Source organism: Pseudophryne corroboree, chromosome 4, assembly GCF_028390025.1.
Source record: "Pseudophryne corroboree isolate aPseCor3 chromosome 4, aPseCor3.hap2, whole genome shotgun sequence".
Taxonomy (NCBI): domain Eukaryota; kingdom Metazoa; phylum Chordata; class Amphibia; order Anura; family Myobatrachidae; genus Pseudophryne; species Pseudophryne corroboree.
Window position 1 is genome coordinate 837,781,222 of NC_086447.1, and position 13,068 is coordinate 837,794,289.

Sequence of the window (13,068 nt, forward strand, 5' to 3'; positions counted from 1 at the left end):
ACTCGGCTCCTGACACTGTGTAGGAGCCGGCACTACAGCCACGGCACTCCCCGGGGGCAGCCCCACCTCCCGAACCCCCGGAGTGACGAAAAAACGGGGGACCGGATGTGAAGCCCAGTCCTTCCTGTGAAGCTCGCCCCTTTCTCCGCAAAGCCCTGCTCCCTTTTGCCAGCGCCGTACCGGGTGTACTTAAAGTAAGTGACACCTCTGATCATACCTTCTGCGGATTGCAGCCTATAGGCTATAATGGTTAACGCCTTCTGCAGATAGTGTTAGCTCCAGGGGCTTGGTAAGTTCTGCAATTAAGCAGGCCACATAGGTTTGTATAGGGCCTGTTTTTGCTATTGAAACTGAGGGATTGCAGCAAAATCATTTATATCTGCTGTGGTCCTCCGTAGATTCATCCAGGGGATGCTTAATGGTGGTCATTCTGAGTTGATCGCTCGCTAGCAGTTTTTAGCAGCCGTGCAAATGCTATGCCGCCTCCCACTGGGAGTGTATTTTAGCTTAGCAGAAGTGCGAACGAAAGGATTGCAGAGCGGCTACAAAGTTTTTTTGTGTAGTTTCAGAGTAGCTCAAAACCTACTCAGCGCTTGCGATCACTTCAGACTGTTCAGTTCCTGTTTTGACGTCACAAACATGCCCTGCGTTCGCCCAGCCACACCTGCGTTTTTCCTGGCACGCCTGCATTTTTTCAAACACTCCCTTGAAAACGGTCAGTTGCCACCCAGAAACGCCCACTTCATGTCAATCACTCTGCGCCCAGCAGTGCGACTGAAAGGCTTCGCTAGACCTTGTGTGAAACTACATCGGCCGTTGTAATAGTGCATTGCGCCGCATACGCATAACTGCCGGTTTTTGCCTCATCGCTGCACAGCAAACGAATGCAGCTAGCGATCAACTCGGAATGACCACCAATATCTGCATGTACACCACTGACGTTGCGCTTTATACAACAACATCAGTGTGTGGCAAAAGTATTGGAATGTGTTTTATTCATTGTGGCGCGGTCCCATTTATATGAAAAGTATAAATAATATATTATAGTACAGAAGGTGCTTGTCCCCTCTGCAAGCCATTTATAAATAAAAAGTGCAGACAAGCGTCTATCTGCAGCAATTAATTACCAACGCTCATGGTCACCACCCAGAAGGCTGGTTCTGCAACCATTCCTGAAACGTTCATTACTTCCTACTTCAGGAATCTGCATCCTCACGGTTCTCTGTATCAGAATCCTTGCAGACTGGTAAAACATACAATTCATAATTTTCACTGTCAGCAAAATGCTTTTTATTTTTATTTTTTTTACCTCTGCTGATCTGACAAGTGACAAAATCACCAACAGAAGCGTCTGTAAGCCTTAATTTACTGTAAAACCCAGCAAAGTGCTGATTGCTGCATTGTAGATTGTGTTATTTTCTGCTACAAGAAACTTTTCTGATATCCATTGATAAGCTAGCAATTTGTATGCAGCTGCCAAAGGAAGATCCAGCAAGACACAAATTGCTTTTCTAGTATGATGTGAAAACCAACACAGTCTCCCACTTCTAAAGTTTACTGCAATTTTGAAACCTTGCACATTCACGGTATTAAAGTCTTCACTACAGAAGGTACCGAATGTTTCATCAGAGGATGAAAGAAACGGGAAATGTTATGTAATACTCATGCATGGTGTTGTTGTAAGGACGCAGCTAACATAGGAGAAGGGAGTACAGCTGCTATGGGGCCCATAGCTGAGAGGGGCCACCTTAGAAACATAGAATTTGACAGCAGATAAGAACCACTTGGCTCATCTTGTCTGCCCCTTTTTTTATCCTCTCGGTAATCTCAATCCTTTTTGACCCTTAATTCTTTTCATATGCCTATCCCAAGCATGTTTAAATTGCTCTACCGGCTTAGTGGGTCATTCTGACCTGATCGCATGCTAGGATTTTTCACTGCGCTGCGATCAGGTCAGAACTGTGCATGCGTATGCACCACAATGCGCAGGCGTCGTACGGGTACAAAGCGGATCATTGTTGAGCGATGGATTTAACGAAGAATCCATTCACACAGCCGATCGCAAGGAGATTGACAGGAAGAGGGCGTTTGTGGGTGCCAAATGACCGTTTTCTGGGAGTGTTTTAAAAAACGCAGGCGCGTCCATGCTTTTGCAGGGCAGGTCTCTGGCGTCAATTCCTTGCAAGAACAGGTTGTAGTGATCGCAGCGGCTGTGTAAGTTGTGAGCTACTCAGAAACTGCACAAAACATTTTTGTACCGCTCGACTGCACATGCGTTCGTACACTTGCAAAGTAAACATATACTCCCCTATAGGCGGCGACTATCTGTGCGCAGCCCTGCAAAAAATAGCTAGCGAGCGAACAACTCGGAATGACCCCCTTAGCCTCTACCACCTCTGATGCGAGGCTGACCTTCCCTGTCAAAGATACATGTGTTATATACATTTCTCCCCATTGTGTGGTACATAGGGGCACTTATAAACGTTTGCCTTTGGACTACAGTATATCTAGTTATACCCCTGTACCTGCTCATTGTAATGTGGTATAAATGAACTGGAGGGCATTATAATGTTACATAATATGAAGTGGGGCACTGTAATGTGGCATATGAAGTGGAGGCACTGTGGTTTGGCATTATATGAACTGGGGCACTGTAATGTGATATAATGTGAATAGAAGGGCACTATACGGTTACATAATATGAACTGGGAGCAGGGCCGGTTCTACACCTTGTGGGGCCCAGTGCGAAAGTTTCCGCTAAAACGTAAGTTGTCACTCCGTGACTTCCGGTATGGCGTACGTCCGGTTTCCCAGCATCCAACGCGTTTCGTGACTAAGCACTTCGTCAAGGATGATCATCCTTGACGAAGTGCTTAGTCACGAAATGCGTTGGTGCTGGGAAACCGGACGTACGCCATACCAGAAGTCACAGAGCGTCAACTTCTGGTTTAGCGGAACACGCCAGGAACGGAGGACGACTTCCAGGACGAGTAACCAGCGTCGCAGGGAAGGAAGGTAGGATAGGTAGACGGGGAACCCACCTCCCCGCCCGCAAAAGACACGGACACTCTGACCAGCAACCTCCATACCGGCCGGCCGGTATACCAACTAAAATACTCAAGAAAGAGTGTAAACATCTGCAACGCAGCAGTAGCATTTTTCAATGCTAAATAATTGTTTTAAATATTTGTTTTTTTTACTTTGCAGGTACAATTAACATAGCGCTCCCATATCACCTTTTCTAATCACCTTTTACTTGGAGCAGCTTTCAATTTAGCGCGGTGTTAACATACTTTTTTATTTGGATTTTCACTGTGTCTCCAAAAGGAGCCTGGAATTGATAAATTGCTTACAAGAAAATGCCCAAAGCGTGGCGAGCGAAGCGAGCCCGCAAGGGGCTGCGTTCCGCTCGCCACTCCTGTCGGGATTCCGGCGTCGGTATTTCGATTGCCGGGATTCCGACTGGCGGCATTTAGTACTGATCCCATGCTGGCATCAGCACCTGAACTTGCCCCTCTCATGGACCTATTTCACCCCAGATTCGTATGTTTTTGTACGGAGCGCTATGCAGTATGTAGAAAGTAAATCATGATAATTGCATTGACACCTGTGTCTCAAGAAAATGAGTCTGTCAGCAATGTACCTTTTTTTTCATCCAGAGAAGCCGCTTTCAACAAAATAAATAATCTATGGATACTTGCTTTCGCATTTTTATTATTGTTATCCACTTTCAGTAGGTTCAGATGACTGTTACTTTCTGAATTATTAATCATATAACCTAATAGTTGGAATCCGGAGGATGGATGGAGCAAAATATTAAGCTAAATGTTTACTGAAAGAATTACAGGCAAGGGCGAGGGAGAGAGAGAGATGGGAGAGAGGAGAGAGAGATGGGAGAGAGAGAGGGGTGACAGAAAGAGATGGGAGAGAGAGAAGGGTGAGGAAGAGAGAGAGAGTGAGATGGGAGAGAGAGAAGGGTGACAGAAAGAGATGGGAGAGAGAGAAGGGTGAGGAAGAGAGAGAGAGTGAGATGGGAGAGAGGTGACAGCGAGAGGGGGGTGACAGAGAGAGAGATTGGAGAAAGGGGTGACAGAGATATGGGGGAGTGGAGAGAGAGACAGATAGGAGAGAGAGAGGTGTCAGCCATACCCTCCAACTGTACCTTTTTGGCAGGTACAGTACCTTTTTTTATGGTCTGTACCTGCCAAAAAGGGCTTTGTACCGATTTTTGACTCTCCAAATTAACATTGAAAGTATAGGACCATGCCCTTTACTCATGGCCACGCCCCCTTCCCTACTTTGTACCGGTTTTCATGTGTATAATGTTGGAGGGTATGGTGTCAGCAAAAGAGATGGTAGAGCGAAGAGAGAGAGACCAGGCTTGGAATGCCAATTACACTAAACCTATACTTACCACACACTGTGTCTATACCTTCCAATCCTATCTCTGTGAAAAATCGGTAAATTATGGATGATGGAGGTGTGGCCATGGGTAAAGGGGGTGTGGTCACTGGTAAATGGGACGTGGCCATATGTAAATGGACGTGACCACAGGTAAAGGGGCGGCAGGGTAAGTCTCAGTTCTTATCTTTTTCTGTCTCTTTAGCTTCTCCCATTCTATCTATTTAATCTTTGCCAACCTCCTTGACTCTCACTCCCACTCCTGGGGCCAAATGTAATAGAGTGAAAGTTTCAAAAAGTGAGAGATTTGGTAAGGTTTTGCAGTTTTTTTTTAAAGTGGCAATCATTTACACAGCAAGATCAACCTGGTTTTGCAGTGTAAATGATTGCCACTTTAAAAAAAAACCTGAAAAACGTTACCAAATCTCTCACTCTATTACATTTGGCCCCTATACTCTCTTTGCCGTCAGACTGTCATATTTAATTTCTACAGTCTGTCTTCCCTGACTTGACTCATGCGTCGCCTCCCTCTTTCCGTCAGTCCCTGACCTCTAGCTATGCTGCTGTGTCTTGTCTGTGGCTGTGCTGCTATGTCTCTCCGCCCAGGCTCCCTCTCCTGTTTTCAACTCCGTTCCGTGTGCTTTGCAGAGTTGCACGCAGACATGGAATGACGGGGAAGGGGCCCGCTGGTCACTGAGCAGCGCTGCGGGAGTCCGTGTTCCTGCGGTGCTGCTAACTAAGAAATCCGGTACAAACCGCTACATGGGTTTTAGCCGGTACAGACCATGAAAAAACGGTAGTGTACCGGCTAAAACGGTACACCTGGAGGGTATGTGTGTCACAGCTGCAGGCTGCCACCAATCACCGACAGTGGCAGGCAGGATCCGGGAGCAGGTCCCCATACACAGCAACCCGCTGCCCCTAAATAATTGTGTACTTTGCTTAGCACTTCATGCATTCAGGATTGTGGCAGACTTTACAAACAATCTAAAACTCTTATGGCAAAGCACTGATTGTTAAGCAAAAATTTTAGATTGATTGTAAAGTCTGCCACAGTCTGGATGAATGGAGTGCAGAGCCTCTAAGAGGACAAAGTGCTTGCAGGCACCCTTTGCTACAGGAGGTGATCGTGGCGAGAGGTGATCATGGAGGGTGGGAGCAGCTGGCCAAGGGAGTCAGGTGGAGGTCTTAAGGCCCATACACATTAGACGATGTCGCTCTGTGAGCGACATCGTCTAACGTTTCCCCCTCCCGGGCCGGCCGGTCGGCGGCCGCCTATACGCACTGAGCGATATGACCGCTCATATCGCTCAGTGACGTCACGCCCCCGCCAGCCCTGCATGAAGGTCGTGGACGACAGTCCACATCCTTCATGCATGCCCTACCGACAGCGACGATCGTTGCCGACCCGCGGGGCCGCGCATCGGTCATCGCTGGCGGCATACACACTTAACGATATAATGAGCGACGTCGCTCAAGGAGGGGGAAAATGAGCGACGTCGCTCATTATATCGTTAAGTGTGTATGGACCTTGAGTGCCCCCTAAAATCCGGCACCCATGACCGTGCCCCATTAGCCCCCCCCCCCCCCCCCCACACCTCTAGTTACCTACTTCTACAAAAATTTGCTAAAAGGAAGGACATGTGGGCCGGCCAAGATAGGGTAATTTGCACCATGTAATGGTAAGCGTTGTGTGCAGGTTGGGTCCATATATGGAAAACAGAGTGCATTTTGCAAGACAGGATTACAAAGAGCCGCTGGGGAGCACAGAGGAGGCATGTTTACAAAATCCTTTCCATTTTCCATGGAGGTGCCCTCTTTTTCCAAATAGGACTTAATTGTCCTAGTGCCGTAAACCCAACCTCATATCTAAACCTATACTACGATGCTTTGTACACACACGCGCATGCAGGAGGGGGTTCCGAGTACCTAGAAACCCCCCAAGCCGCCGATCTATTGCACAGCAGTTTGACGATTTATTTCTTTTTTTAACACACCGTGGCGTTCTGACTGCAGCTTGAGCCTCACAGTGTCTCTCCCTACGCGGCTGCACACTGAGAGGCTGGCTACTGCATGTAGTGGGAGCTGCAGTTCCTCTCAGGTTGAGAGGGGAGAGGTGCATAGTGTGTATTCACATCCCGCCAGCGGCCAGCCGACGGGACTAACTCAGTGCGGACTCCAGCACAGCAGGAACCAGGTCCAGGTCTGTAATGTGTGTGACTATGCAGGGGCTGGCGCCGCCGGTATTTAATAATACATTATGCGGTCTGTGACATGATCGGCCAGCATGAGTGCGGGAACCGGGAGGGGCGGGACGGGCACCAGATTTCATAATAAATTATGCTTTGATACATGTGAGGGACGGTGCTGTCTGTCTATAGGGGAGGGGGAATGATCATGATTCCTGTATGTGTTGCCTGTCTAACTAAGTGTGTAGGGTAGGAAAGGATGGTCATGGAGCCTATGCTGCCAGTCTATACAGGGGGGGAGGGGGTGGAATGATCATGGTGCCTGCATGCTGATATATTGTGTGTGTGTGTGTGTGTGTGGGGGGGGGGAAGGGTGTTTGTGGTACATCAGTCTACGTGGGGGACGGGGGTCATAGTAAATCAGTCTACATGGGGAGGGAGGGGGTCATGTTAAATCAGTCTACATGGGGGATGGGGGGTCATGGTAAATCAGTCTATGTGGGGGAGCGGGGGTGGTCGTGGCACATCAGTCTATGTGGGGGGGTTGTGGTACATCAGTCTATGTGTGGGAGGGGGGTCATGGTGCATCAGTCTATGTGGGGGGGTCATGGTGCATCAGTCTACATGGGGGAGGGGGGGTCATGGTAAATCAGTCTATGTGGGGAAGGGGGCGTTGTCGTGGCGCATCAGTCTATGTGGGGGGCGAGGGGGGGTTGTGGTGCACCAGTCTACGTGGGGGAGGGAGGGGATGGTCGTGGTGCATCAGTCTATGTGGGGTAGGGAGGGGGGTCGTTGAAGTACGCAATAAAGTATATGTTGCAGGTTTAATCTGGTTAGACTTTTTTTATTGGTCTATACCCAATTATTTGGAAAACCCCCTTTCAAAATCCTGCGTTTGCCACTGGTACACCTTCCACTTCTGGCCCATATTAAACCATTTTAATAAAAATAATTTTGAAACATAAAAAACTGATTCAGTTAAATTATTGAAACAAGCAATTTTTTAGGTAAAAGGTAAATGAACGAATGGTTATATAGTAGGTCGGTATTTGATTTAATAACTGTTTCTACCATCCCAACTTATGGATGTTTTACCAAGGTGCAAATAAAACTATTACTGGCAGGTTGGCATTCCAAAGATTAGGCAGTGGCCATCTAACTGGTGCACACTTAGGCCCACTCATGCGCTTGTACAAATAACAAAGCCTCGCAGACTGGCACATTGGACCTGATTCAGGCCCGATGGTATTGCGCCACATATATTAAGGTGTAACTTACTGACAGTCTGCTGCCGTTTCGGGCACTGGTGGCGACCTCTGTTTCCCAAAATGTAGGCGTGATATTGCCATTTTGGGGGAGGGACAAGGCCAGGATATCTGTCATAAGATGGAGATTTCCTGACCTCTTTGTAGTAACTGCGACGATCGGCTTGCACTAACCCCATTGGTCGTTGCAGGTGCCTTAGTACACAGCACGGATCACTAATGCAAGCAGAAGACGTCATGTCACCTGTAACATTACCATACTAGTGCAGTAGCGATGCACTCGCCAGCCACATATGAATCAGACCCATAGTGCTAATAACAAAGTAATGTAGGCCCACCCAGCTGAATATGGGCATCAGACAGACAACATTTAGGTGTTTTTAGCCAAATGCAAGTTCCACACACAGGTCCTGGTGCTGAGTTCTACGCACCGGCGTCTTTAATGCTGCTACAGAGCCTCTCCTAGGTGTGTGCAGGACTGAGAAACCCTTAGACTCTGGGATGCCACTTGGTGCATATTAAGGTGTAACATTTCCATGCATCTGTGTAGCCACCCCCTGTTGCCAGCCAATCACCACCCTGGATCACTCCATACATTTCTAATACACTTCTTTTACCATGCATCCCAATCTGTGCTGTTACACTGGGCCTAATTGACATGCGGATTTAAAGTAAAAAATAAATAATTTTTTTTTAGTTTTTATCTGGAGCAAACCATGATGCAATGCCAGGGGTGCAGATACATCTATTGTTTTTGCATGTAGGGTAAATACTCTGCAGCTTTATTCTTAAACTGCAATCTATCTTGAGGCAGGACATGCCACCCTCACATCTAAATCTCTCTGCACATTTTACATCTCCCCACACCTGCAGTGCAGCATGGTTTTGCCCAGTTGCTTGCTTTTTGCTTTACTTACAATCAAGGCCCAATGGCCCTCATTCCGAGTTGATCGCTCGCTAGCTACTTTTAGCAGCCGTGCAAACGCATTGTCGCAGCCCACGGGGCAAGTGTGCAATCGCATGTGCAGCCGAGCGGTACAAAAACATTATGTGCAAAACAAGACCAGCCCTGTAGTTACTTATCCAGTGCGATGATTCTAGCGTCGGAGGTCCCGGAATTGACGTCAGACACCTGCCCTGCAAACGCCTGGTCAATCTCCTTGCGATCGGCTGTGCGAATGGATTTGTCGCTAGAAGCATTGCACAGCAACGATGCTGTTTGCACCCGTACGACGTGCGTGCGTATTGTGGTGCATACGCATGCACAGTTTTGCAGTTTTTTTTACCTGATCGCTGCGCAGCGAAAATCGTCAGCGAGCGATCAACTCAGAATGAGGGCCAATATTATGCATCATAGTAACATAGTTTCTGAGGTTGAAAAATTTGTCGATCGAGTTCAACCTGTTAGTTAGTGATCTCCTACACTGAAATATTTTTAAGACTAATTTTAACTGTGGTGAATGTTTGTTTAACCAGAAACTAAAAAACTCCTTTTTTTTATTACTATAGTACATGATGTACCAACCATAACCCTGTATATCCTTATCCATTAGGAATTTATCTAGCCCATTCTTAAAATTAATGACCGAGGGGGTAATTCAGAGTTGATCGCAGCAGCAAATTTGTTAGTAGTTGGGCAAAACCGAGGGAGTCATTCAGACCTGATCGCACGCTAGATTTTTTAGCTGCGCTGCAATCAGGTCAGAACTGCACATGCGTATGCACCGCAATGCGCAGGCACGTCGTACGGGTGCAAAGCGAATCGTTGCTGTGCGATGGAATTACCCCCATGGAGCCTAATTCTGAGTTGATCGCAGCAGGAAATTTGTTAGCAGTTGGGCAAAACCATGTGCACTGCAGGGGGGGCAGATATAACATGTGCAGAGAGAGTTAGATTTGGGTGGGGTGTTTTCAATCTGAAATCTAAATTGCAGTGTAAAAATAAAGCAGCCAGTATTTACCCTGCACAGAAACAAAATAACCCACCCAAATCTAACTCTCTCTGCAAATGTTATATCTGCCACACCTGCAGTGCACATGGTTTTGCCCAATTGCTAACAAATTTGCTGCTGCGATCAACTCTGACTTACCCCCCGAGTCCGCCATTACTACTCTCTCAGGCAGGGAATTCCAAATACGTATTGTCCTTAGTGTGAAGAAACCTTTCCGTCTCTGTGTGCGAAATCTCTTCTCCTCTAACCTAAGCAGGTGTCCACGTGTCCTTTTTGATCTTACCAAAAACAAATCCCCCTCTAGCTCTGTGTATTGACCGCTTATATATTTGTAAATGTTAATCATGGCCCCTCTTAATCTCCTTTTCTCCAGTGTAAACATGTCTAGCCTAGTAAGCCTTTCCTAATATTCTAGCGTCTCCATCCCCTTAATCAATTTGGTTGCCCGTCTCTGAACCTTTTCTAGTTCCTTGCATCAATTCCCCACTTAATGCATGCTAATACCTTGTTTGCCTTTTTTGCTGCATTCCTACTTTGGGTACTACTGTTAAGTTTGTTATCTATGTGAACACCTAAATCTTTTTCCAGTACAGAATCCCCTAGTTTCGCACCATTTAGTATGTAGGTAGTGTTCTTGTTCTTGCTACCGAAGTACATTACCTTACATTTGTCTATATTGAACCTCATTCTCCATTTTGAAGCCCATGCTTCCAGATTAAATACAGTAAGTCGTTCTGAAGAGACTCAGCATCCACCTCCAAGTTTATAACCTTACACAGTTTGATATTGTCTGCAAAAATTGACACTGTACTCTCTAGATCTACTTCTAGATCATTTATGAAAATGTTGAAACAATAGTGGTCCAAGTACAGACCCTTGTGGCACGCCACTTAGTACTTGAGTCCAATTCAAGAAAGTTCCATTTACCACCACTCACTGGTCCCTTTTATCCAACCAAATACCCAAGTGCATAATGTGCTCCATAGCCCAAGTTCTCTTATCTTGTAGGTAAGTCTCAAGTGAGGTACTGTATCGAAAGCTTTAGCAAAGTCTAAAAAGGTTACATCCACCTCCTTACCCTGATCTAGGTTTGCATTAACTGTTTCATTTAAGGCATATCATGCAATAGGACATGTACTATGCAGAACGCCCAGTTTCAGAACAAGTGCCCATTAGGGGGGGCTGCCTTACTCACTTCCTTTTGCTGTCTCTTTTAGCCGTCTTCTCCAGGATGGCCCGCCTCCTCAGGTAATCATTCTGAATCTCATTGTACTTAGTGGTGTGCTCTTTGATCAGGTCAGTAGTTTTTTTATGATGCTTTTTTACAAGATCCTTCATTTCCTTGTAATGCTTCTTCTGCAGCTTAACAAAGGACTTCTGTTGCTTCAGTTCTTCGATAGTTTGCGCTTCCACTTCTGCAATACATATTAACAGATAAGGTAGGGCTTGGGTATGACCAGAGCCGGCCCTAACCAATATGATGCCCTAGGCAAGATTTTGGCTGGTGCCTCCTAGCACCACCGCTGGTTCCGCCTCTGACCTTGCTCCTCTTTCCCAGCACCATCACCCCTCACAGTCCTTATTTTGGTGTTTGTACCCCCTATATTTTAAATAGGAACAGTTCGCACATTTGGCGCACAGCCCAGAAAGGGGTGTGTTTTTGCTGGCAAGGGGCATGGCCACACAATAGTAACCCCAATTACAATTACGCCACACAGTACTGCAACTTTATTCCCATTTTTATCATGCAATAGTGTCCATAATTCATATTACATCCTACAGTAGTATCACTTTACCTTATAAACGCTACTCCTCACAGTAGAGCCCCTTATTCACATTACATCACAATGAATTGCTCCTTATTCACATTACACAACACCCTATTGCTCTTTATTCACATTAGACGACACAGTAGTGACCTTTCTATACGCAACGCCATATAGAGCACCTTATACACATAATGCCACACATTAGTAATGCATTTATACACAATTCCACACAGTAATGCCCCTTACACATATGAGACACATTAATGTCCTTATAAACATAATGCGCCTTACACATTATGACAACCTTTATTAATGCCCTTTTACACATAATGTCTCTTACACATAAGCCGCACATTATTAATGCCCTTATACACATAATGACACACATCGTGCCCCCTACACATTTGCTGCACATTATTAGTGCCCCTATACACATAATGACACACATACAGTAGTACCCTGTTACACATATGCCGCACATTATTAATGCCCTTATACACATAATGACACACATAGTGCCCCTTTACACATATGTTGCACATTATTAATGCATTTTTACATGACACACATAATGCTCCTTACAAATATTCCAAACACTAATGCACAACCAACCCACTCACATGCACACAGCACTCACACTGCCACTAACACTGTGACCTCTGCCTCTGCTTGGATACAGATGTGTCCTCATAAATCTTGCCTCAATGCTAACGTCAGGCACCTTTTTTTTTATGAAAATGCATCTTATTTGCATTGCTATGTGGCTAGGATGCACAAACAGCTGCTGCTGATTAAACTGATATGCAGCATGCCTATATACTCTGTGAGACTGTGGCTGTATCTGCATATGAAATGCTACATACAGAATATAGGCATGCTGCATATCATTTTAATCAGCAGAAGCTGCTGATGCCCCTAGGCATATCAAATGCCCTAGGCAATTGCCTAGTCTGCCTATGCCTATGGCCGGCTCTGGGTATGACAGTATCATAATGAAATGTCATCCTACCTGTGTTTCTATACATTAAAACAGGTGTGTAGTCAAATATCAGACAGTCAAAACTTAGGGGGATATTCAGGTTTGTTAGCAAACAAAAAAAGTTAGCGTTGGGTAAAACCATGTTGCACTGCAGGTGGGGCAGATGTAATGTGCAGAGAGAGTTAGATTTGAGTGGGTTATATTTTTTCAGTGCAGGGTAAATGCTGTCTGCCTAATTTCTACACAAAAAATTATATTTCAATTTGAATCTAACTCTCTCTGCACATGTTACACCTGCAGTGCAACATGGTTTTGCCCAACTACTAACATTTTTGGTTTGTTAACAAGCTTGAATAAGGTCCTTAGACATTAAAATGCAGACATGATCAAAATGTCACACACATTGGAGGAAGACATGTTGTTTGATGATCAAGAACCAGAAGGGTCTACTGGGTAAAGTGGGAAATTTTAGGTACATCCACGTTCTTCAAAAACTTTGATTTGTACAAGACT

General features: G+C 45.8%; 1 protein-coding gene across 3 annotated transcripts in view; it reads right to left on the reverse strand.

The window, feature by feature from the left end:
* The window catches only part of PLCB1 (phospholipase C beta 1), a 1,298,702-nt gene that overhangs the window by 138,343 nt on the left and 1,147,291 nt on the right, over positions 1–13,068 (reverse strand). For all 3 annotated transcript variants that reach the window (XM_063918579.1, XM_063918581.1, XM_063918580.1), the window contains one exon: positions 11,003–11,222. In XM_063918579.1, coding sequence (XP_063774649.1) covers positions 11,003–11,222 — 220 coding nt within the window. The remainder of the gene's footprint in view (positions 1–11,002; positions 11,223–13,068) is intronic.